Source organism: Varroa jacobsoni, unplaced genomic scaffold (assembly GCF_002532875.2).
Source record: "Varroa jacobsoni isolate VJ856 unplaced genomic scaffold, vjacob_1.0 scaffold_376, whole genome shotgun sequence".
Classification (NCBI taxonomy): domain Eukaryota; kingdom Metazoa; phylum Arthropoda; class Arachnida; order Mesostigmata; family Varroidae; genus Varroa; species Varroa jacobsoni.
In genome coordinates, this window is record NW_019213278.1 from 217828 (window position 1) to 245192 (window position 27365).

The 27365-nt window shown below is 39.5% G+C and overlaps 1 protein-coding gene and 1 long non-coding RNA gene across 4 annotated transcripts in view; both read right to left on the reverse strand.

Annotated features, from left to right (window-relative positions):
- LOC111259877 (uncharacterized) overlaps positions 1–3592 on the reverse strand; it is a 7758-nt gene extending 4166 nt beyond the window's left edge. Inside the window, exon 1 of one of the 2 annotated variants that reach the window (XM_022832201.2) lies at positions 3307–3592. In XM_022832201.2, the coding sequence (XP_022687936.1) occupies positions 3307–3447 (141 nt within the window). In that variant the 5' untranslated portion in view covers positions 3448–3592. Of the gene's footprint in view, positions 1–2995 lie in introns of both variants that reach the window. The other variant, XM_022832202.2, reaches the window with a different exon arrangement.
- A 10549-nt stretch (positions 3593–14141) lies between these two features.
- LOC111259879 (uncharacterized) lies at positions 14142–27048 on the reverse strand. Of its 2 annotated transcripts, none has more exons than XR_015310777.1 (2): positions 26895–27048; positions 14142–15113 (listed from the first exon to the last, which is right to left on the reverse strand). It is a non-coding gene; the product is annotated as an uncharacterized LOC111259879 (long non-coding RNA). The 2 variants fall into 2 exon arrangements; XR_002679884.2 differs by lacking the exon at positions 26895–27048 and adding an exon at positions 17878–18513.
- Positions 27049–27365: the final 317 nt, after the last annotated feature.

Below are 27365 nucleotides of genomic sequence, written 5' to 3' on the forward strand. Positions count from 1 at the left end.
AAAGTTTCTAGCGAAATTTTGAACGTAAATCTATTGACAGAGGACAGAATATCGTGGGCAACAAAAGGGAATACAAAATACAATGTAAACAAAACGCATGGCTACAAGAATAAGAAATTTAGGATTCTTCAATTGGTGGAAAACGCGCCAGAAGTTCAACCTACTAAAGACAAACCGACAGAGATACACCGAGAATCTGATAGATAATTAATGGTATCGCTACCTATCATGGTGTCATCTGTTAGTAGTATTGGCTTATTTGGAGCGTAGCTAAGTGCAGTATGCGAAAATCAAAGAAAATGAAGATCCACACTAGACATAGTTGAATGATTAACAACATTTATAGTGTTCCGGCTCATCTGCTCACTTTCTTAGGAAAAGAGAGAAAAGAAAGAAAGAAAGGAAAAAGAAAATCTTTTTCGGTTCTGAATTTCCCTTTTGGTATACGCATTGGCATAGAATTATTTCCGTTTTTCATGAGGAAAGAGTTCCCCCCTCGGTAATTATGTGTAGATATGGAGGCGCTGAACTCCTCCGCATCCACCGCAAACTCTCTACATATAAGGGCAACCCCTGAGCCGGCAGTGGCCCCGCTGTTCGTGGCGTCTCCATTATTGCTAACAAACCACACAATATAAATGTTCACGTTGGTTATCTGTCTGTAGAAAGTTTGAGAGGGGCTATTTATGCTATATTTGTGCCTGCGCACAAAGTATCTGGTCTATGACTTTTATGATTATTGCTTTATCAAACCCAAAATTCTTGCAAAAGTTATCGTCGTCCTTTTTCCGGATGTGCTTTCAGTCACATATAATTAGACGTAAACAGGGAGTTGATTGGCAGAATGGTCTCTATATAAGGTCGTAGCTTCGTGCTTGCTAGCTTTTAAAAATATAATATTTTAGCAATCGTTTTCTGAGTTTAATTTTGAAGCTGGCCTCAGATTAGAAGTAATACATTTAGAGCTTAAACATGATGCTGAACCCATGTCCTATAAGTTAAACACAGTTGCCCCTAAATTTGAAGCCGAACTACAGAGATAACTTTGTAATTGTGCCATATAGTAAGTAGCTCACATAGATGGACCTTGCGGAAGTATACAAGCAGGTCAGAGAAATATTATTACGCTTTTAGGACAAGTAACATGATAATCGCTGAACTGTACAAGTAAACGTAAAGATAAAAATTCAGTAAGATTCTTCCTATTCTTCTTACTTTATGATAGACAGTAAAAGATATATTTTTTATATTGATATCCATGAGCGAGTCATATCGTATAAAATTTTTAGTGAAAATAATCTCTGATTCACAAAAGAACTTATCATTAGATAACGTGTATTAGAAGTACAAAGATAGCGCAGTGTTCGTTTTCGTCGTATCTTCGTTATCTAATTGCTAACTTTATTATGGCAGGTGTGTTACTCGTGGTGAAGCTCAATTTGGTTTATTACTAGTAGGCAGTGTAATTATGTTTACATTGTTTCAAACTAACGCTATCAATTCATATTTTGTTTACCTCAAAACTGAGTTTATTTGTGTTAATAAATTGTCGTCTTTGTGTTTATATATGTGTGTTTATATATCGAAAATGTGCCTATTTTCCTAGCTAGATGGCTTCCAAGTCCCATATCTGATACAATTTGGGTTGCGTCGTGCCGCCGCTGGTTCGATTTGAGGGCTGAGATTTGGTAGTAGTAGAGGTCCTGTAACTTTTGGAATACCTTTTCTCAGACTAAAGATAGAAGACCTTGAAAGTTGTTGAAATTTCTGTAAAAATTGTTATATTTTACAATATCATTAGGGTAAAGGCCAAGTCTCGTGAAAAAGTTCGGCGTCATGGTCAGGACGCGGTATCGCACAAAAATGACTTAAATATGATCCTGTCACTTTCATTCTGGAAATTCTGATGTGAATTTTGTTTCTCGTAGTGTTCGATTAGTTACAGAAAAAGTTGATGAAATCACTGCTAAAGTTAAGCAAGACACGTGAGTAACTGTAATTTTTGAAAGAAAATAAACATCAACAACCAAATAAGTTTAAACAAGTTAAAAAAAGCTGGCAAAGAAACATACTCGATCGTCTTTCCACTTGCGAGATTCTACCGAAATCGAGTAATTTCTAAAGCGGTTGATCAGAAGTAAGTTACATATAATAATAACGTACAAATTAAAAAAATAAAAATGTGCCCTACAATCTGTGGCAAAGCCCAGACCGACACCAAGGAAGGTGTCGCTATGTATTAGATTGGGAAGGAACCGTGCATTATGGGTCGCTATTTAGTAAAACGATTGATTAAGGCCTCTACTGTCAACAACTAACAAGATCACAATAAATCATTGAAAAAAATGACCGCAACTAGGGAACAGAAGAGGTGTCAACTTCGACCATCTTTAGGTACGCACGCATGCTTAGATATTCGGTAAAAAATGAAACATCTTCGATCGTAAATCGTAATTCATTTGCTATACAGACAGGATCTTGGGCCATCAGACTATTATTTGTCTCGGCCTGTGCAGCGTTCTCTTAATGGCATTAATTTAGTTTTAATGTAAAGGTGCAAAGATCAATTGTAGCAATTTTTTTGCTCAGAATCCACAAAGTAATTGAACTGTGATATTGTCAGCAAAACGGCAAAGGTTTTTGAGTTTGATAAAATAAAACGGTCAATATTTTTTCGACAACTTAGTGCTAGTTCGAGAAATGAAAATTTTTTTAAAGGAACCTGATAGTTTGAGAGCATGCCTAATATGCTCATATAAATATGATGGCAATGAAACACGTTAGCCCGGTTCAAGTGTACCTATACTCAGATGAGTACCCTTAATCAAATTATTATGGTTAAGTATCAATCACGCTGTGCTTGGCTTTAAAAGTGGCATTACGACTACATGAATTTAATAACATCTAGTGAGTTCTTCTGAGTTTCACAAACTGGCGCGTTTAATTATTCTGATAATAATATAGCCCTTTATTGTAGATAGAATATAGTACGTACGCCTTTTTTGGATCCCATTGAATATGACGGCAAAATACTACGTCGTCGGCTCCGGAGTCGAAACTCGTCTCTTGAAAAGGTCAACGATACCTTTCAGATGAGGAGAGTCGCAACGCCAGTGATTTAAGTTCAACCCATATCGATGTCTATGCTAGAACGGTTACCGAATATCGGTCGGTCTGTTGCAGCGTGCCGCACTATACCACGCTATTTAATCCTCGAGTCAGCGAATCTCACTCAACTGTACGTTTAATTGACAGTGATTTCTGTGTATTATTATAATGCTACAACCTACACGAGAACAAACGTACGAAGTAAAAATTCGAAGTTCTGCTTGCAACGGTTGTTGTTGAAGTACTCGTGCGGCCGTGTACGGATGGCAAGGTACTTATTATTTGTTTGCCAGTATGACTGGGTCGTATGGCCGAGAATAAATGCCACAAGCGATGCATGCCAATTTTATTCCTGCATCCTGCACGAGCCCCGATCGGTAATTATTCTGCTGCACAGTTGCATCGTACCCTATCGAGCATAACAACAAACGCATAAGGACTCATACATATGTAGCCGCTAACACTGAGTAAGTGGAGCTCAGATTGATTGGCAAAGAGGGATGTAAGGGACCAGATGCGCCGTTGCTCAGACACGATACAACGCCAGCAACGAAATATATTCGGCGATGAGCTATATAACTTGAAGACGACGTATTGATACTGATTCATTAAGAGCGGGCTATAAGAGTTACCCGCTAAAAACGAGGCGGCGGTATCGGCAATAACTGATCGTAAGCAAATGAATCTGTGATGCTAATGACACAAGTGCGCCTTAGGCAGTTAGGAAAGAAGCGGTCTGTAGACCGGTCCGTGTCACATTGGTAAATAGGTAACCGATCAGCTGATGATGACGCAAACGACAGTGGCAGTAGCAAAATGGAGCGATATCGCGTTCAAGCATACCTTGTTCTACTCGGAACTTATTAACATGGAGCGGACGAACTGCTCACGAGTTCTACAAGCTAGGTCAAACAAATTTAAAGAGCAATAAGACCATAGCTAGCCAGGCTTATAGTATTACTTTTACTAAACTACTAAAAAAGTGAAACAGTACGGACCGTAATAGCAAATGGCGACTATTATAAATAAGATTATTATAGAATAAAGTGTATTGAGCTTCCTAAGTTCAACGTGTCAAAAATTTAATTATACCCTTTCGTTTCAGGCTTATATCGAACGCTACTATTGGTCCTGCTGATATAATACAGCATATTCGCTATAATGATGGGACCTTCAAGGGGTGGAATTATATACCGTTCTATTTTCGTCTCCAAAAGTTCTACGAGTGGCTGTCTTGTGTGAAGTCACAGTTAATGTAGATTTGTTTGCTGAGTAGCGAATCATAATTGTTTCGGTGTAAAAAGCTGTGGCTACAGATGAAGGCGGTCGCCTCTTGATGAAGTCGTAGCAAAAATAGCCTTTTTCCTGACAGCCATGCCGAGCTAGGTCGATTTAGATTCTGGATTGGATTCTGGATAGTTTCTTCAAAAACAGAGACAAAAATGAAACCGATCACTTGAACCAGGCCCAAATCACTGGGTTTGTCATGTGCAGACTCTGAGACCGCTTACATGCTTGTACTTCATCGTTCTTGATGACTCTAAATTGTTTACTTTCGAAATTAACGTTTTATTATGTAGCTGGCTAAAAATTACTAGCAGTGAATTAGATCAAATACGCCAATATTAGTTTCTGCGATAATAAACTAAAATCGAAAACAGCTTGAAAATTCTAAATTCCTATGAATGGGTCTACCAGTTCAGTGTGAACATTAAGAAAAATCATTAATTATAATGGTTATTATGGTAGTATAAGAATGGCTTATTTGTGGGTGTGCTGAATACTGATAATATGCGTCCTACCGGCGCGCCGTCAAATCATTCGATTCTTTTAGCGTAGAATCGCCAATTAAATACATAACAATTTCTCCGCCTTATAAGTTGGACACATCCCATAGACACTGGATCATTATTTAACTATAATTATACTTAAAAACGAGTATTTGACGTCAAAAACAGTATGACAATCATTTATGAGCTACATGAGGTCGCTATTCGTTGGTTCATCTGTTTAGCAATGATTGCTATCACAGAAAAACCATTCGAAGTTGTAACGAAGGGGGGTTTTAAGCCGACGAATTATCAAATAGAAAGGTAAGCCGCAACTCAAGCCTTTATTCGCGAATAATAATATATTTCTCTATTTTTCTTGGCCTGCAAGCAAACTGTTCATTGAAGAGTTTTTTGCCACTTTTTCGAATATTGATGATACGAAAGAATAGCTAACGCACTTTGCCATTGGCCTCATTTTGTTGAAGCGATATGCTCTAAGCAAATGGTATGAGCGATACGGCGCAACTGAAACATTTTGTTCAAAGAAACATCTACTATATATTCAATGTCGTGCTAATAGAAAGACGCTGGCTTTAGCACAAAAGTAATGCTATGTAAACGCATTTCTGGCGTTGATTCTTTTTGCTAACCCAGGCCAATCTATCGTAACATTTGGAAGCAGGCAGGACATGACAAGCAACTGTGCATGCGCTGATGAATTTCTACTATTCAACAGGCGACAGGCAAACCAGCATCACGGTACCCAAGATGTCTGCTGTCTCGAACGCGCCTCAGGACACACCTGATTGCACAACATATGAGTCGACATTTCGGCCTGATAAGCTAAACTAGCCACTGCAAATAGACAAAATATATAGGAGATGATTTATAAATGTTCTGATCTTTATTATGGGTAAAATAATATCGCAATGGTGTTACTGTTTCTCGTCTTCCATTACGCGGACACACACAACCACATAGTCCTACATACACATATGTATACATAGTGATATATGGATACGCAAATCGACAGGTGTTTCATATTTCTTAATTAGATGCCAATTTCTAAATGGCTGTCGGTGGGTTGGCTAAGAAAAATTAAGTCCATGACTATATACGACCTATAGCCGTCTTAATGAGTATCGGCCTAAATCCGTTGACAATGATAGAGTTGGTCTCAGAGCCAGAGCAAGCTTACGGTCGCAAATTAAGGAGCCCAAACTACGCAAGTTTCAGTTGAAACCGATATGCACTGTATCACCTCAACATCCGTAATGCAGCCAGGCGTTAGACAGACTAGGCTGAATGAGCGGAAAGAAAGTTACGGCCTCCTTTGGCGACATCAAGGAACAGGTCGAAAGGATGCGCTGCAAGAGAATAACGGAAGGACAAGCTCGAGACGAGTATGAATTCGATGTCCTGCAGTCGGTTCTTGCGGGACAACAGGGCACAAGACCACGCCCAGGAATTAGCATATCCGGGGAGATGGGGAGCCCGACCGTAGGATAGACCGGAACGTAACAAACGAGATAATAGCCCAACGCCCGTTCCTGCAAGCTATAGTTTCGAAGTAATATTAAACTATATTCCGAACCAAAGCCCAAGTTTTCGAGGGGTCTAGGGTTTAGCGGATGAGAGTTCCTCAGTATCTGACAAACAACATAGTTGTAGGGTCTGGTCTGCATAATGCATTTGCCCTCAACGTCCAAAGAAAAGGTAGACAAGCCTGGATTAGGCCTGCTTTCACTCTCGTTACCTTATTTCGGCTTTCCTCGTGTCCGGCGCTGGCAACTATAGACCCTTGCTTTACAGTCAGTCATACTTTCTCCTTCTAGTACATGCGCATGTAGTTGCATTCTGAGGCTTTCCATATTGCCGATTTACAAATGCAGAGGGCGCGCCGCACGGAGAAGCTTTTCCTTATTCGTCTGCCTGTTAGCTTGCTCCTTCTGCGTAATGTTTGTATTACGAATTTATTTTGTTTCGTGTTCGATGTTATACTAGCGGTCGGGGCCAGTTGGCTTCCTTGGCTCAAGGCTCTGCTGCTGCCGACCAGAAGTTCTGCTGGGTATCTACGAGCGGAGGACAGTAGAGAGCGGACATGCAGCAGCCGCCGCTAGAGCAGAATTTTGTGCTCACAACAATTGTGAATCATTATTGTGTTACAAAAGAGTTAGTTAATCTAAATAGATAATCGATAACGTTACGCGCACCGATATTTACTAAAATCATTCTGCTTAGTCTCAGCATAAACATTTGTGATTCTCTTTACGTATCTGACAAGGGACGAACGATTCGTTCTCAAATGCCCTCTGTCGCGCAAACGTTTGCACTTGATGCGAGCGCAACGTTACGAGTATATGCTTCTCAAAGACCTTGAAGCCAACAGAATATACCAGGGCTTTTAATGCTACAACAATGCTTTTTTACATATCAACCGTATCATGTCGTCATGCCAAGTTGAATGTTGTCATGGCACTATTACGCCGGGTGTATGTCATCTTAGCGCAGCTGGTATTTTTTGAAAAGATGTGACCCATGTTTTCGAGAGAAAAAGCAATTTGCTATATAAGTTTAAATAAACTCAGGCAAACCAACCTGTTTTCTCGGCCACCACTTCGATTTCCTTCCTATGCCTTATAACAACTAATCAAGTAGTAGGATTGGAATGCTTAGCAAATCCGTGAAGCTGAAAGTTAGATCAATAATATTAGGCAAAAATATTATCTAGCAATAACTCCAAAGGCTATGTAGCGTTGGAAGCTAGGATCGGCAGTAATATAATGATAAAGATATATTGTTGCAAGTCTTCTTCACAGAAACCTGCCGAAGAACGTCTAGTCGAATTATTACCCGATATACTTACCACAGTATCAGTGATGCTTGAAGCTTAAGCAGGCAGCCCGTTGGCTCGTAGCCCTAATAACCGCTGTGAGGAGTTACTGCTATATGACCAATTACTGTTAAAATGATTACTTTTCATGGACTAATGATTGGATCTGAGACCACTATCTCGCCATTTTGGCTCGAAATCATTAGGTAACCACTGTCTGTTCCACTGATATAGTCATTAATTCCTGTTGTCTCGTCTATTAAGTCTAATTTCACTTCCGTTCCGCCCATATAATCCAGTGAAGCAATCGTCGATATTGAACTGGAGATGGTGGAAGCGTCAAAGCCAGGATCATTTATGGAAAAAAAATGACAGCAAATACCTCGTAAATGGAAGTAACCGTATTCTGTCTGGTATCTATGCGTAGCGAATAGCCTTTTACATATTATTAAGCGCATTATGAACGATGAACTAATAGTGTGAAACAACCTTAAGGGCCTGATCGTGCGGCTTCTTCGCGCTGCGAAAAGGACTAGAACCGGCGCTTGCCAGCACTCGTTACAACGTAGTGCAATAATTAGATAATAAGGGGCCTATCTATAATGCCTATGTATATCGATACGTAATCATTCTTAATATGTTAATAGCATTTGTAATTTCTTTAGATGGCGTTCTGATATCAGTTTCTGTCAAACAGCTTGGTCTTTAATGTCTAGCGATCTACAGGCTCTTAGCAGGGCTATAAAACTCATGACATAGTGCCTCTTGGTAACTATCGGATTGTTTGTTAGATTGTTGTTCAGTTGTCATAGATATTTCCACTTGGTTGGCCATTTAGCATGGTTACCAGGCGTCTCTAGCGTCTTTGAAGTGGCAACGTTAATGCTGCAGACTCATTGTTGTAGAAAAGGTTTATTGTACTTACTGCCATGGTTGACTAGTTCGAGAACGGTAAATGAGAGGTAAGTTAACTTAATATAGAATTTGCGTGCCTTTCTGAAGACTACTAAGTAAACCAATTTCCTATGTAGGACCTTATATCCGAGCTTACCGTAAAGGATAAATAGCGACAACTTAGTTTATATCCTATCTTTTTTTGTTTTTTTTTAGGTTATTTCTAAAATTTTTGGCAATTTTTCGATAGGCAAAATCTCCTCGATTAAAATTCGAGTACGTCTTGCTCAAATTACCTTGACAGGTTTCCAACAGATTTATAAAGCGACTTAGCAATCATACAGACAGCTGTTAATTTAAATAATGATAATTTTCAATTCTTTTTATTTGTCCGTTAAATCTTTATTGCATTATTTGTTTTTGGCAGTCAGTTGTGCGGATGCTGAAATTTTACGTTTGAGTTTAAAAATATTTTTGTCACTGTAACATCTCGACCTCACGGAGTACCCAAAGGATGTTTGTTGTTGCTCTGGGGATAACGGCAATCTTCTATAGCAAAGCAGACGTGTGTTATAAATAGTGTCCATTATTTCTGTTGCTAAACCTTAACTACGGCTGGTATCCAATAATAAACATTTATAACAACATGGCTCGTGTTCATTCCTTTATCTACTTGCAACACAATCCGCCATTTACTAACGATATCCTAACGGATGATGCTTTGCTGTTGTCCTTTTTATGGTTCAGTCTCTGTTTGGTCTTTCTTCTCCTTAATCTGTTAGCGTCGAATATTGCTGCTTTGAAACAAAATTTAATACATTCATTCATTCATTGAAATTATCCGCAGGAACACGAAAAATTATAGATTCGATATGTCCACGGCTGACTAACGTATTCATAACACCACACGGTGAAACCGGTTTAGTTCCCGAACGCATGGAAAGGTCACCGCACCTGCCCGTTTTGATACGGTGTATGCTGAGCACAACAGTAATATCAACTGTTGTGAGAACTTCCCATGCACTCGAGTTCGGTAGTGACATACGCGGCCCAGCTACAAGTGAACGAATTTCAACGCTACACTATGACTTAAGGAAAGTTCAATTAAGTTGAGCTCGTCGACTAGCGGCTATCTAGTGTATTCTGTTTCATATATATATATATAAATCAAGCAGTAAAATCAAAAAGTATAAATCAGCCGACAAAGCTAATCATATCATAACTCGGACATGAGTTAAGATATCAGAGAGAGAGAGAGAGAGAGAGAGAAATAGAGAGAGAGAGAAGCTTTGTATTAGGAAATTTATATAGAGGAATGTTTCTTTCTTAGAGAGACGGCACTTCGTATGAGAGACAAAAGATTTAGATGTGTCTCGCAGGTTCGGGCACAAATATTGTTCAGGGCATGGCTACCGTCACCCAAGGTAAATCAATATATTCGGATTGAACTGATTGGATAATGACCATACTGCTTTGAATGGTCTGATTGGTCATGAGCAAGATGTTGGAAAGTCAATCAAGCGATTTCTACTCGCGTCTGCAGTAGCGCATCTGCCTTTGTTCACACACACAGGCCTTCTAAGTGCACATCCATATTATTGTGCGGATACCCGCATCATCCCATCTTTAAACGACCTTCGGTCGCGCAGCTTCGCATTATCCTTCACACACTTCGATTCATAAAAACAACGTTTCTCGATGAAACTGTCAAGTGGCTAACGGTCGTTTATGTCTGTTGTTAACGGCTCTGTCTTGTAAGAAAAGAAACAGCGATGACCTGGCCAATTCGGCCGGCGCAATGGCCACCCCACGGACATCGGGACGTCTAGTCCAACCACTATGCGGATAAGCAACTCCGCGTCAACGCTTTCCGCCGGCTTTGTTTTTGCACTTGCAAGCTAAATAAACATTCAGATGGGTAAACCTTGAAAGGTCAGCTAACTAATTAGCTGCCTGCGGGAGTGGCACTCATTCGTCACCACGAAGGTTTTCTAGGACAATTATGGGTTTTTTTTTTTAGTGAAACGAAAACACGCGCGCTAGTGATTATTTACGATGCATTGTCGGCCACGTTGGCAAACAACAGATGATAGAGTAGCACCTTTTTGAGATGTTGCATGGCGAACACAAGGGGTCCGCAATAGAATATGCTTGGTAATAGGCAGTATACGTATATAGGATGACATATATTCTGTCACAAATGAGGTCGAATAAAAGATGTTAACAAGTTTAATAGAAAACAAAATGCCTCTTTGTTTCATGTCCAAAATCATATTCATTTTAAAAATAATTTGTATTACACATGTGTGTATATACCTTTGCCAAATTGTTTCGGGTCCTTACTCCAGTCTACATTTTTTGTCAACCTGTGGTGACATATATGTAGATATATGTTTACACTTCAAACTGTAGAGTCCATTGTTTTTGTCTACAAGACTATGACAGCTAGCCTTAAGGAGATGTTGAAGCGCTCGTTGTGTTTTCCAGCTGAGCTATTTGAAGAACTTTTTGAACAACGTATAACACCGAAGGCGCCGGCCTAAAAATCTAGGCAGAAGTGTAGATGATTAAAAGTAATTGACGTACTTCAATTGTTTTTTTTTGCGACTTGCCTGGAAGGAGGATAATTCGCTTGAAGTGTATTGCGAATTTATTAAGAACAGACGTTATTGCTCTAACGCAACTGACTGAAACATTACAATGAATCAATATGTCTATTGACTAAAATTCAAGCTTCGACAGATTTGTTTTTTTTTTTTTTTGGTTCCGAAATAAACAGGTCCAGATAGCAAATAGATTCATGACCAATTTTCTCAGGACAAGTTGAAACAGTCTTTCATTTGTGGAAAAAGCGTATAGGTAAAACTTTCAAGATATTACCATTGAGACGCGAACCTTGCTTTTCTCTAGTAAGTATACCGTTGTTTCAAAGTTCATCCGGGACATTCCTATGACTATTTACCTCCTAGTAAAAATTCAGTAGAAAGTTGTTCCAATAAGATATATATGCATACGTACAATTTGACGACACAATTGCCTAAAATGTGGACGAAGGACATGTGTTCGTTTAACACGACTGCAGTTATAAGGCGTTTTTAACAAAACTCTGGGATCGATCGGATCTAAAGCTACAAGGGATACGATTGAAATCCCATTGGCAACATGTAAGTCTTGTTTGTTTTTTGCGAGACTGGACCCCATCGAATTATCCAAAAGTGGATAAAACTTTAAAATGAATGTACGATGCGACATATATGCTGTTCAATAACACGATTAAAGTGTAATATCATATTTATAATACTTTGTTTTCGGTATCCCTGAAAACAGTCTTTACGATTTTCATCAAGAAAAAACACTACACATTAACGTAGGCAGTTTGATTTATTTCCACATAGGCTCGAAGATGTTTGGCACCCAACGATGACTTCTCGTGCAATGCCGGTAGTTGGGTGCTGTCAAATACCTCTGAGAAACATCTATGTGTGTTCTGAACAGCGACAAATGGGCTAAAGTCAAGGTGTGGGTATTGACCCACAATATTCCTATGAGTTAGCTCCATTCCAGTCATTGGGAAAACGTAGGCACAGCTTAAGGAAAACGAAGCTATTACATACAGTTTGCAAAGCCTGTCATGCGCAGATAAACAGAAATAGGCCAGAACGGTCATTTTCTTCTTATGCATATTAAGATGCTATGGTCGTATTTGTTTGTAAAAGGTTTTTTGTGCTCGTATGAGACTAATGGGCTCCTTGACAAGTCATTGCATATGCTTGTTGGCTCAAGCTATCAAGTCATGCGTTTGTCTACGTTCTTTCAAATCGCTGGACGGCTATTGTACATCTAAATGTAGGCTTACGAATACGTTGTTAGACGCGCTTTCTCTATTTTTGGAAAAGACGTCCAAATCGTGCGAGAAAAAGCATGTGTTCCAGGTGTTATTTAAAACGATTTTAGAACCCCTATATCGAAGGCGACATTTCTAGAGCGTTTAATAGATGGATATTGACCTTATTTAAGGGTGAATCTGGAGTTGACAAAATTCGCAGGAGGAACCTGCGGCAGAACAATGGCTCTCTAGCCAATCAGCTAATTTCTTAATGGAATATGATATAGCTAATCATGATAGAAACGAAATCAAGAAATTCATTTAAAAAAAGAAGTTATTTACGAGTTTTTTTAATGGTGATCGCAGAAAAAGTCATATGACCTACTTTGTGTGACAAATTGGCCACTTTTATTTTTCGTATAAAAAAATTATATAAAAAAATGTCACTGCAATTTTTTGCAAAGTATTATAATGTTGTGTATGGCTTGATTCGATGGCTTGCGACTCTTATCCAGAAAAGCTTTGTATGTGAAAATCTTTGTTTATACGAGGTCATGTACTAATAAATATGCTTCATCTGTAAAAAAATTTTTCTGCCATATTTTAAATGTTCAACAGTGCTGATTAATAGCCACTCGGAACTCGCGCCATTTTCGGTAAGTAACATTATATGTATGTACAAACATTTTTCTGATTTCCTGGGAATAAGCCCTGGCGTCAGGATCTTCGTGATGAGAAGCTGTTTATGCAAAGTAGTAGGAAAAATACATCTCGATTGTTGATTTCGATTGCATTTATAGTCTACAGCCAAAAAAAAAGTTGGCTTACCTCACATTTAAAGCGCGTCTGGTCCGCTGTCTACGGTGAGGTTGGAATTATTACTAAAAAATTTAACAGCTTGCTTGATCGAAGTTAATAAATCGGTAAAATTTGATAGACTGATAAATAATATCGCCATCCTTGCACCACATGGTGAAAAGCTCTATGTTGAGATACAGTTAGTAAATATTCAATCTGACCAGAGAGCACCTATTAATCGTCTCTACGCGCATCATTTTATAGGACAACTAGGACCCAATCAAATAGTATGCGCTAATCGTAAATAATAACGATATAAACTTCAATAGCGATAACAAGCAACGAGGCAAATATCCCGCTTAACGTTAGTTTTTTTTTTTTTTTATGGCCGTTATTTCCTAGGAACGTATTTGTATTCAATAAAATTAAATAAAGTCTTACCTAGATAAAGCTTGTCAAGTGGGTACTGTATTGTTACGTCTCAAATGGACGTATCCAAACTTTATTACAGTCAACCACTCAAGCTCACTATAACTATTTATGTGTGATGTATATTATGGGTCTGTATAATAAAAGATCTGGTTATGGGTGCGTTCGTTTGATGTAGACAGTGATCACTGTGAAATCGTTGCGCGGGAAGAAAAAAATGTTTTGAAATAATAATAAAACACATAAAATAAAAAATAGTATGAGGACCATTCTTTAATTAAAGAGCAATATGACTTCGTATTTAGAACGTAGAGGTTTACAATCTCGTTAAACACAAAAAAAAAATGATAATAATAACTATACGGTTTTTCCCTCTGATATTATGCATATGTGACTCGAGCAAAGATTTCCCCTTACTTGCTCCTTTGAGAACATCAATTGCCTATGGATAACTGTTGCGTATTTAATAAGGAAAACACAATTATTCGATAATGGATAGTGTAGACAAAAATTACAAAATAGACAACGTTTATTCATATGAAACCCATGAGCTGTAAGGTCAATGGAGGCCTATTCCGTAGTTTTTCAAATGCAATGTTATCCTCTTATCTCAGGTTTAATTGCTTTTTTATCGAGCAATCAAGTCGTGGGATTGATACAATATTATAGATACCTCTCAATTTTTAATTTCCTTCTCTGCTTTTCTAATTTTATGCTGTTCTTCTTTGCTTGTATAGTTTTTTTGTTTTATGACTTTCGCCACAACATTACAGTAATCCCGGTTAATGAAGACCATGATAACCTTAACATTTTCTGTTCCTAAGTCAAAGGTACCTGCAGTTTTTCATGTATACATTTTTTTCTGCCTTTCCTTACGTCGGCGTTACCGATGACCACTGCGATTCTCGTTGTCTTGCCCTTCACCTGATTTCAGCCGGCCATCGTTATCGCCATTGCGGCACAAGTGCGGCAGGCGTTGCCAGTATCGTTCGCGGTTACCGCGAACGGCCAGGCAACAGCTCCTTAAAGCCGCTGGTGGCTCCTTTTGTGGCTGCGGCGTGCTATGACCGAGTCTGGGTACGATGAATGAGTGGAAGGAGAGAGCACGATCGCGGTAAAGTACACCGCCCATTTTGATTCGTCGCCAAAGTCGCCGTGGCAGCTGGGTGACGCTAGTTCTTGCCTTCGTGACCTGTACCATTGCCTGCACTCATTGCGAAGCCTTACGCCGCAATCAGGCTTAATTAGGTCAACACGAAGGCCGACGCTAAGGATCTAACCGAAGATGCGTTTCCTTTGGGGTCTATTACCACTTTTGCTTCTTTTCTACTAGGGTCGCGCATCAACTGAAGAAACTCGGTCAGCAGTAGGAGCACCAGCAGCAAATGAGAAAAGGCACCCTACAACAATCTTCCTCTGGCAAGCCGTGAGCCACCACCTCGACCTTCGCTACCTGAAAACGATATATCTCCATGAGCTGAGCTGCACCGGGTTTCTGACTGCTTCTCATAGTTGCGTCGATTAGCGGTTCCCTTACGCCGCTTACCGGAATTCAGCAGTAAGGGATATAAGGGCTTTTGTTTTTTTCCTATAAGCATCCACATGTCCAGGCGAAGGCAAACACGAGAAAGAATCAATAAGAAAAGAAATGGAGAAAAGCATTGCTGTTGACAAGCTGGAAAACCCTAAAGGACCAACGATGACAAAAAGGCACGATAGGGGCATAGCGAGGGCGCACAAAACGTGAGCATACAGCACGTATAGGTTATGGAGCCAGTCAAAAGTCCGCCAATTGATAGAAAGAAGACACGCAACAGTTCCAAGTATCTTAGCGTCCCTTGCTTTTTCACCAGATTCGACACCGGCTCCACGCAGCGGCGGTTGTCTGATTCTGGCCAACACGACGCAATCACTCAACTAATACAGTTATTGATACAATTCTGCCATAAGCACGTTTATCAGCTGCGTGTAGAAGCGAATACAGTATGACAGCAAAGAGGAGCCAAGAAGTTGCAGAATTCTCTTAACTCCTTCGTGGTTATTTATTATTTTTGCGGACCCTCGCTACGTTTCCCAGCGTGTCGTTTGGCCCGTTTACGCGACCGACGTATATAAAGAGACGCTCTAGCCTCTTGTCACTTCATTAGGTCTGACCATTCCTAGGTCATGCTCATTGCTGCCTGCACTATCGTTAAGCTTTTCTTGATGTTGACACAGCGATAGAAGCCATTATAAATTGTATGTAAGAGTAAAAAAGCGATTTTGCGGGGTAATGTAAATCTAAGCGAACCTATTAATGGACAATTATGTAGAATTTTTGAAAAACTATGAAAAAAATTATTGGCATCACGACATACTTTTTTTTAATTATGGATCTCTATTAGAATGCGAACTCTATTCTGTTATGAGTGCTAATTAATTACGTTAATGTTTTAGCGTAGAAATAATTAGCGGTCATCAACTGTAAAAACGTTTTACACAATTTGCTAAAATTATACAATTTTTTATGATGATGCACAATGAACACTATTGTTTAACATTCTTACTCTAACTCATTAAAAATATTCACTGCCACGATAGGATTACTTTACCTTGTTTTATACGAACTTTCTTTAATAAGGTGCATGCTGGCCTAGGATAGGCTATGTTTGTAACCCTGTTTTGTGTTTATGGTACAAGTTGGATTAGTTAACTATAACTTCTTTTTATGCACAGAGCAAAGTTCTATGGAATAGAACAGGTGAGCACGTTATTAATCTCTCCAACTTTTTGAGACAATTGTACACAAGCAACAAAACTACAGAACAATAACCTTTAGGAAAAGCCCTGACGACTACACCTATAAAACTGTAGATTTCCTGTTCAATTGGCTTCAGGAAAGGCTATTCTACATTGCTAGAGAGAAATCAGGGCTGGTTTTATGATGAGAAATCTCTTATCACCACCTACGTTCCATTGAAAAAACTACTTTTGACACTTGTACCTACTACAAATTGATTGGAAATTTCACGTTGATTCACAACTAATGAAAAGCTTTAAAGCAACAATGCGAACGGCCGCGTTAGACTGGATCCGAACAATGTGAAATTTTTCTCATAATCTGTCTACTTCAGCCCAGTCTACGCGAAACCCACGCTTTTAATACCCCACACCCATTTTCCGCGCATAAAAATGTACTGTAGTAAACTTCTATAGCCTGATTTCGCTGTAGCAGTCGATAGTTATATCAGGACAAAACAATTAGAATTCACTTTTGACGTGTGTCTTGTTTTACTCATGGGATTTATGATTAAACTTGGTGGCGCAGTCACCATTCTGATCGTTTAATTTGCCTTATTCTTACCATCAAGGTATGTGTCTCGGCCTGCAACAAAAAAGCCGAAAAGGAAAAAGAAGTTGGAAATCGATTAGAAAGCGTTACAGATGCACTCACAGTTACATCCATAGTAGGGTTCATAATACGGCTAGTGATAGTAATGCTATAAGTAGTGAGCATCTAGATCTTTCTTACGGGCTGGGTGGTATCAGTCATCGGTCCAAAGCACTATTTCTAGGCATCATGCGCAGATGAGCTGCCATAGAAGGAGCTGACGGGTCGACGATTAGTTGGGATAAAGTAGGGCGCAGGCAAGTTCCTTGAAAGGTTAGTTCAGTACTACATAATTCAGGACGGCTATGCAGGACCGATATGCAAAATCAAATGACAAGATTATCTTCTAGTATCAGCTGTATAGCAGATAGAAGCCGTTACTTACTGCAGGAATTGGAGAATTAGACTGCTACGTATTCATACTATCGATTACCGATGCTAGTTGCAGGAACGCTGCATGCTGGCAAAGGCCGCTGGTGTATGGTACCAATATCCAAGCTGTGCAGTTCCCGCGTTACTAGCAGACCCCTTCGCGTTTCAAACAATCTGGCACAGAGTTTACTGAGGACAATATAGGATAAAGCCAACAGCCGTCAACATCAACCAAGCAATAGCCCTTACGGCAAAAGCAACTAGGTCTACTTCGTCCGAAGCCAGCGCGCAAACTAACACAAGTACTCAATGTACCTTTATGTATCGATACTGCTAGGTTGCCGTACATTCGAATAGGAATCGGCCCAGTTGCAGTTTAGATAATGTTCATCTTCATTTTCCATCTAATTCTGCTTGTCCACCCAAATAACCACCCAACATACATCGGTCTGCGAGCGGCGGGCCGGCTACTTACTCGGTCTCCTCGTGGCGAACCCCAGTGGCGACTTACTCGATCTATCGGCGTTGTTGATTTGAAATGGCGACGACAGAGCCTTTGCGACCTTCCGCTTCACTTCACTTTGCCTCTGGTGCGAAGAAAACGGCCAAGGGAAAAGAAACTCTGCTCAACGAGGGCAAAACTTACCGATCAGTAAAGGGCTGGCTCCTTTTCCAAAATTGGCCTTCCAAGACGTAGGCAGTAAAAATCAACGATAACTATATTTGCGTTTATTCCATAGAATAATCACTGTAAAATTCAATAAAATTCCGATCACGCACTCACTCCTTTAGGTCACCGCTAGTACACAGACGTCAACAACGCTCATGAATGAGTTGTTGTTATTGCAGGCGTGGTCTAACCATAAATACGACCGTAGTTGTATAGGAAACATGTGTATAAGCCCAGCCACATTTGCGGTGCCACGTAAACTGAACACTCTACTGGAATGGAAGCGACAAAAATAAAACGAGAAAGGAAGCAATCCGTTTGCAAACGTTTGAGGCCAAACGTCTTGACTGCATACCATCCAAGGATTGGTTAGAGGTGCCTGACTAGCTAACCATCAATGTCTGGGAATGTCGAACGGCCTATTGGGTATCGAGGCACACAGCTTCCCTGTAAAACTCTAGCCACTGGACGCCAAGCGGTGGCAGGAGGTGTGGCAAGCGGTATGGGCCCGCACTCATAAGAGAGGTTACAGGAGCAGCAGCATTCGGGCAAGAACCTACTGTACCCAATAAGCCGCAGGATTCTACAGTGTCCCATAACACGCTATCCAAACATTTGTATGGCGGTGCATCTATACGACAATGTTTTATTACTGCGAAACTTCAAGGATGGCCTTCAGACAGGTCCAGCCAAAACTTAACCTGCGTCGAAACAGCCGCCAAGTAGTAGATCGCGGATAATGTTTAAATTGTCAAACATTTTGAAACTTCTAGAATCAAACAAAGTTACTTAAGCAGTTTGAGGCACAACTCTTACCCATGATTAATTTTGGCTCTTCGGTAGTACTGCACAGGCAGATGCACCAGAGAAAAAAGAAAGGGATACAAGGATTCGACGCGTATTTATGCGCCTATCTTCCAATGGTATAATCTGCCAAATGCAAAAATCCCTGTCGGATACACGTGGCAAACTGGTAAAGCAATATGCGCGAATACAAAGTAGAATTTCTTAAGGCTTTAGTTGTATTCGCCACTTGTTGGTAAGTCATCGTCTGCGTGCGTAAGCTGAGTCAGTGACTAGGAGAACTGTTCGAATTTTTTGCTCTTTGGTAATGTTTTATGCACTGATATGTATATGATCGGTCGCCGGCCAGGAAGGATTCATACAGCCAGGGCTACATAAACCTGGTCTATCGTTCAGTCGGCATCAGCCACTACACATGTGCTTCTGCTACTGCCGGAACTACAAGGAGCACAACAATGAGCTCCATGTACGCTTCGTACACTATAGACAAGCTAGGGAACGAGAAGTAGTCTATCCAGCAGCGGGTAAGGGGCAAGGAAGGATGATGATGATGGTTTTGAAGTCATCGCGTGGATGAAAAACGTCGCCGAATGATGACGCAGGTACGTGGGTAAACCGAGAGAATGAAACTCTAAGATTTTAGAATGGGAGGGTGATGGGACCCAGGCTACCGAACAACCGCTTGGAATGACGTAGTGCCTCATAAAGTCGTTGCTGCTAGATCGTTTTCAAAACTTGTGGGGGTCTCACGAACGCCGAAGACGAGGAAAAGAGAATACAGACTGAGCTCTGTATGCAAGGATTGTTGACGATATAACATGGTAACATCTGCGCTAGCATTGTCGTTTACGTTAAGTATATTATAATGTTTTGCGTTTCCGCTTCACATTAAATAGACACGTGGCCTTCTATCTAATAGTACCAGAAAAAGTATGTTCTATGCTGCATACTTATCTGATGTTGTAATTGACTTGAAGCGCCCAATGTCACGTGATATGGAGATAATACTCATGCGATACCGTTGACATCGAATAAAAACCTTTTAAGGCTACAGATACAATGTTGGTGAATCTTAATGTCTGAGAATCATAAACACAGTAAGTTTGAATAAGATTGATTTTCTCAATGTAGATAACGTCAGGGTAACATATCTTACACAAGAAAGGTTAGTTAATTATCACAGTCGAATGATGCAGCATACTAAATCGGCACATATATATATCGAATCTAATTCCTATTTGTGTCGTTCGGTTTATCCTCCAGATAAAGGGGCATCGGGTTAACTATACGGATCCGCCTAAACAGTCGCTGCGAGCTGCCATTTGAGCCGTCGACAACCCCCTTAGTTACGAGACCCCTGCACCTTGGATGCCACACGACTATCCCTGCCTACATGCAGCAACTAGCTGCGCATTAAATTTACGCTCATCTCATTGAAGGAATGTGTTTGTTTGTTGGTGGCTCTGCATGCGTCCGCGGAAGGCTTCCCTATTGTTGTAACTACAAATATTGCTGGGTTCTGGATCCAACTACTCTTCGAGATATGTCACGCATGATACGACAAGCGCTCTTCTCTGAGGTTCGATGGCTTTTGTGACAGGCAGAAAATACCATGTGCTTGCCTATTTACGGAAGCACTCGTTGCGCTGGATTTACATGTCTTTTCTTCATATAGTAGCAGCCCACGGAGTTTACTCATTGCTGAGTGCGTTTCCCGATGCGAATGCCAGGCATATAGACAAACTCGGAACAGGAATCGATTTTTGCTGCTGTGGCAAAATTCGTGAGAGTAGCCTATTTTGCTGTCTTTCGGGCGTTAGTCGAGAGACACTGAATGACAGGTTAAACCCTATTTAGCAGTCCCAGATTCTTCGATCGTGATAAGAATCCTAGACAACCTGCTTTTCCCCGATAGGAAGGAATCGTTTAGTTGCTCCTTAAAACTTTCACGAGTAATCGTTTGTCTCACAGGCGCGTTGAAGGCACAAGGCATCCTTTGCAAGCATGTCCATGCGCCTGAAAGCATCTGATCGGCCACCCTAACGCTTGCTCTTCGCCTTTTCTTTGTACGTATTTTTTAACCCGCTCGGTAGGCGTGAATGCGTCGAATGCCAGCCCTTGCTGTTCTTTAGCATAGTAGTATAGATATAATATAATAACAATAGAAATAATTCTAACAGATCTGTTAGAACACTTGCCCGTTTGGCATGCCACCACCTATACACACTTGTTCAGATATCTAAGCTCCATTAAAAGATATTGGTAAAGCAAATAAATAAAACTGCTGCGTCCATTCCTACCTACTTAGCATTAAACAAACTAGCAACAGTGCAGGACTTAGAGCGGACCGGGAACAGCTAAGTCCTGACGTACCACAAAGGATGTATTTTCTAATAGAAATCTTGAATATTCCGAGTGATGAGATTTTTTGAGGCAATCCAGGAGAGCCCTTCAGGTTAAAAGAGGCTTATAGTCTAGGCTCTGACCCAGCCATTGGCAATCGAGATCAGCGAACGAAAAAAGTGAGCCACCTTCGAGGGCTTAAGGGCATAGACCGATAAGACACATCGTGAGGAGAGAGCAAAAACGGGCCTTGCTGGAGCGATTGGTAACCTAATGCGCCCAGGGCAGAGTTTGTGTAGTTTACGCATATAGAAAAAACACGAGGGATTTTTGGAGCAAACACATTTTGAAATGCTTAAAATTGTTTAATTCATATCGTTAAACTTCGGCGCATCAATAAGGCGAGAGGTAACGGACAATGTGACGTCACTTTCTAAATCAATAGACATATATCCTTATCGACTGCCATTATCAGGCGACGTAGTCAATTCTTAAATACTCTTATCCTGATCTCTATAAAGATAACTACGAAAATATTGCAAACGTGGCCTCCAGGAAGTTATTTTTGAGTCTATATTCAATAAAAGAACTAATATTTGGGAACCTATGTACCATGTGCCGCTAATTGTTAACGAAGTGTAGTCAAGTAAGTTGTGGTTGTCCACTACGGTGAAATTACAATTCTACACACAGTGGCCAAAGTTTCACCTGACGTAGTTGAAAACGCAGGTCACGTAACTCTGAATTTTACATATACCAACCACAATGCGATACCATCCATTTCCTCAAGGACTGCGTATAGACATTGCCTCAAATTCAATGAGAAGGAAAAATACGAACACCACCTGTGTTTAGTATCATGGCGGGCACGGGTGGCGGAATGCGGATAATAACAAGTTGGCCGAGCATAATTATTTGTAAGAGAGGATGTATATAGCATGTATATGCACATAGCAAAAAAACAACAGTTTGGACGTAAATGACACACAGTCGATTTTTCTGCGCAAAATACAGCCGCATTGATCAAACAAATATTTTTACATGCTGTATTTCAACACTGAAATAGAAGGGTAGCGATCGTATTACACGCTGTTAGAGATCTGAGATGCCGCATATTGGAATAATGACTTCGGCCCTCAAGATTGCACAATTTATTTCGTATTTGCCAGCACTTCATTAACGCCTGTACCTGTATTCCAGATAGATTGAACTAACTCTATTTCGGGTTCGATAACTTTACGGTTAGATGTTATTGACTTCTTCACGATCCCGTACTCTGTTCTAGTCACGTTTGACTAATTGCCTCAGAACTGGAGCTTCCGCGAGATAACCGGTTGTTGAGTCCTCCTGAAAGCTGTTTCGTTTGTATCCTAACGAGTCTATTCGAATTTTATCTAACTGATCTTTCATATAATTCAACATTAAATTAATTGGCACTTTACTTTTGTCCTCTGAGCATCTTGTTTGCATTACTGAACTATTTCCATCTCTATATATTCAGCTACTATTGCATGGCTTTATTATACAGCATTATCAGTATTCTACTGGTGTGGGGCCTTTTGAGCGCTTGAGAGTTAGCACGAGAGGATCACTTAAAGAAAACACAGTCGGCCTTTATAATTTGGACAGACACGTTTCCTCATCCGAGGATTATAGAGGTCTTAAATATGTACTTCGTAACCCACTACAGCTATGAACTTCACTTTATCTTGTCTTAAAATTTTGAGAATCTTGTCTTAACAAGCTCTCACACTTCACAGAGATCGTTACAGCGAAGCAATCATGTTTATAGCTACCGATCATAGGCTTCTTAACGTGTGGAAATGATCACTCTAATCAAGGTCTTCATTTTGATCATAGTTCTTAAATATCTGTAGGTTCTTTCATAAATTTCGTAAATTTATATAATATAAATCAACAAATATGTAGACCTGAATTTCGGATCCAATTCTCCGAAGAGGTACTGAGATTTTATGATACTCATTTCCGAAACTAACGTTCTTCTGTTAAAAGACACGACGTAGACAGCGTCGTTTCCGGTTGTCCAACCCTTGCCATTGGTATGTAGGAGTTTTCCTAACCTTGAAGCTGTTTTCATGAATAAGTGCTTAGCAATAACAACGCAAACATTTAAAGAGCACTTGGTGGTAGATCTGCTCTGAAAAGAGCCCTGTCATTCGAAGTAAGAACGTATTTTTCGAGCAGAACACGTTATTTACCTAAAATCGGTAAGACGAGTCCCACTCAGATGTGCATAGAGCGAACACGTGCATAAAGAAATGCAGTTACTAAAGTACGTAAGATAACGATACTAGCTAATTTAGCATTATTGGTACTTTATTATGTATAAATAGACAATAATGTTATCAACCTCGATTGTCAGTAGAACGCTGACTACTATTCGCAAAACGTTTTTCTAGACAGTCTCAAGTAGCATAAAAGTACTGTTTGAATAATGAAAACCCCGACAGGTCTTTTCTTTTGATCGAAGTAACGGTACCAAATGGTGACGATAGGCCGTGAAACTTACACAGTTTCTTTATAAACTTTTTAACCTAATAAATATACAGAAATTTAAAGCCTCCAACAATGGGTTTCAATAGACCCGTTTATAGGCAATGAAAAGCTTGAATTATGTCTTTTTATTCCCTAAAAATCCTAAATAAGATACTTTATTAAACTATGTTCTATGCTTTCTTCTATACAGTTAGGTGATTAACAATGTAGAACCTTTCGTGTTATGAAATACCTCTCTTGCACACATATTGGCATTAATTTGGTTTTTTTAAATAAACACATAACTTACCCCCTCATTGCGGTCAGCATGTCATTCCTGGTATGCATCGCAGTGTCAGCCCGCAATTGGCTTATATATCGAAGACCCAACTCACCTTAAACTTCTACCCGGTTACGAATCTATACACTGGTCATTATCCAGTTATTCCGTTATCTTGTACTTTCTTTACTTCGTTTTCGACTTTATTCAAATCGTTTTTCCATTGCAATGAATCCCTTTCGCAACTTTAACAACGCATGTTCCTCTCGAGTATGCTACCCGTTATTTAGGGTTCAGTGATTTGATCAATTTGATGTGGTGAATGTTTTAGAACGAGTCCACTGTTATCCTAGAGTAGTTATAGTTGCACTAATCAATATTTTGTTATATGTAATAAATAGTTACTGGAAAGTTATTATTTTTGAAAATGTTTGAGCATATCGTCGGATCAAAGCATAGCATACGCCACGGCCAGGAGCCCAACGACCCACTCTTACAATTCCTACATAAATCAAATACTCGGGAACGAATGTACATAGTTTATTTTACGCGGATGGATAGATTTGCACACATACGCACACCCCGAAATCGAGTTTCATTTGTATATTAAAGGATACCAGCTTACGCCGGTATGACGTCTAGGTCTCATCGATTTCATATATGAAAGAGGTTTTCCGATGCCGCGTACCGGGGTCCGTAGCGACTCATATGTTAGTTCAATATTGTGATTAACGTAATGAAAGCGATCTTAGGTTTATTATATTTAGGGAAATTCGAAAAGTGGCACACAAAAAATTGGCATACTCCACCATATAATTTCACTCATTAGAAGAAAATCAACAGTAGCTAGGAGACATGGTGATATTGCCAATTATGTCTGCGTATCTGGATCTGTTTCGAATCTCAGTTCGAAAGTGTTGATTTCAATTGTTAATCAAATGTTGTCTGCTCGATAAGCCGCATAATAAATGACGCGGAAAATACTATTAGGCTGAAGAAATGCGGAGGAGTCGGAATGAATCAACCAGTGCTATCGGCCGAAGCATTGCCAGATGGTCGCATTATTATATATATTAAATAGGAATACTAAAAGCAAACAGGCTCCCAAAACTCCAAACATAACTAAAGATAATAACCAGAGGCTAACTAAAGTTCGACATTTTCTAATGCGGTCAGCCTCAACGAAGGGCAACCTTTGACATCATTTCATATGCCCGATAAATAGCGAAGAATATATATATTGATATTATTTGATGTATCAGCGTATGAAGAACGCGCGACGATTGTTAAATATGCGTCAAGTTGCAATGAACTACATTGACTTTTAATTGATGATCCTTTAGAAAGGAGTCTAAAAACACTTCTGCCCATCTGAAATTTTTTCATTTTATGAAAATGATATTCGGTAAAACAAAGCACGGCTCGTTTTTCTTTCTACTCATATACGGGTTATTTATTTTTGATACACTGTCCGAAGGCGCGACCCGTGATAAATTTTTTCTATTGAAAACACGTTTCATATCGAGTTTAGGTTTCAAGAACCGGATGCTTCGAAAGAAGTTTCTATATTTATGCAGCGAATGTTTGACTACCGTCAGATATCTTGAATCCATTAAATTGAATTTAAATTAAGAAGCCAATATGTCCCACAAACTAAGTGGACAATATGAACAAATTGCACGTAGCCACAGTGATAGGTTTCTGCGTAAAATTCTTATAGGCGACGGAAAGCAATGTTTCTATCATTGACACGGAGCAGAAAAAAAAATAGAAAGACGCTCAAGTCTAGAACCGAGATAAATCTCCACCGAAAAAGTCTATAAATCACATTTGGTAAAGCTGGAGGGGTTTTATACCTGCGAAACGTTCGGGAAAGCAGGGCCATCAATAAGAAGCTCAGTTACATCTGATAGACGAAACTAGCTAACGAAAACGACCTAATAGACGAGGCAAACGCAACCTTTTCCATAACAGTTCTTCAAAGGCATTCTTTTCTACAGCGACTATTCAGTAAATGTATCCTTTGTCAGAATTCGTGGCGCCTTGTTTTTAGTCACTACTTCCTTTTATCATTCTCATTTTCTACTTTGGTGACACCTCTGCTGGACAACACCATATAGCTGGAAGGATAATATTTGAGTTAACAATTTTATGATATTTGGTGTGTAACGAATTTAAAAAAAGGAAAAGTCTATGCAAAAAAAAATTAGATCTAATGTGCGGAAAGAGAACGAAGTGAATTAATTCAAGTTAAAATATTAATTGCAAGTGTTTTCAATAATCCCGTCTCTAGATGCTAAATAAAGCTTGCTGAATAAGGGCAGTAGCGGCTTTTTTTTGATATCGAACTCATGTTTGGTATAGTTTAAAACGCTTAATATTATCAGGGTATATTGAAGAAATTCGTCAACCTAAAGCTGAATCTCTATAGTCATAAATAAACAGTAAGTGGCGGGTTACGTAGAAGAAAAAGGGTAAGGTAGGGTCAACGATTAGACACTCGACGAATACGCGGAGCTATGTCTATTTGGACTGGTTAAATCCAACCAACGAGTGAAGTAGTTCTGAATACTAGTTACTGCATGCGCCCACATAAACATCACGCTTATCGAATTAACAATTAATTTTCATTACAATAATAGAATGGCAAAAATATAGCCTTTTTAAATCCTTGCATTTTTAGGTAAATTACAAGTAAATCCAAGTTACAATTGATCTTATCGTTATGGTAGGTTCGGCAACTTTCCTAGTATGCTTGTTTCAATGCAGCCTTTGATGTGGTGATAAGCGAAACAAACAAATGTCAAACATGTTAATAAAAGCTCACTATTCCCCATATAAATTGTGTAAACATAATAATTAGCTTAATAACGTCTGTTAAATGTGTAACAACGTTCACCTGATGCAGGAATATTGGCAAACTCGCTTTTCCGAGCTGCCCTCAGCAGTTCACCTCAATGACAGCGATGTAATAATACACTGATCAAGTAATATACTGTTTACAGGCTTATGAGGAAAAGAACTTATATAACACCAGCAATACTAGAGCAGTATTAGAAATCGTTTGAAGGAAAAATAAACAGACATAATTAAGTGGCTAATGTAAACAAACTCGTGCATGGCGGGAAAATTTAATACATCGCGCTTTACATCGCATTCGAAATTAGTCTGAATGTGAACTTGCCGAAGCCCCGTAAATGAACTTAGTAACTTTATCTATGCATGTTAATTGGATATGTATGTATATAAGTTATTTTACTACCTGCTGTATGACAGCTCTGTTCGTGCTAACACGACCTTATCATTACATAGCAATATTATATTTATTTAACTGAATCTGAATTATGCTGCCTGTCTAATAAGATTATTT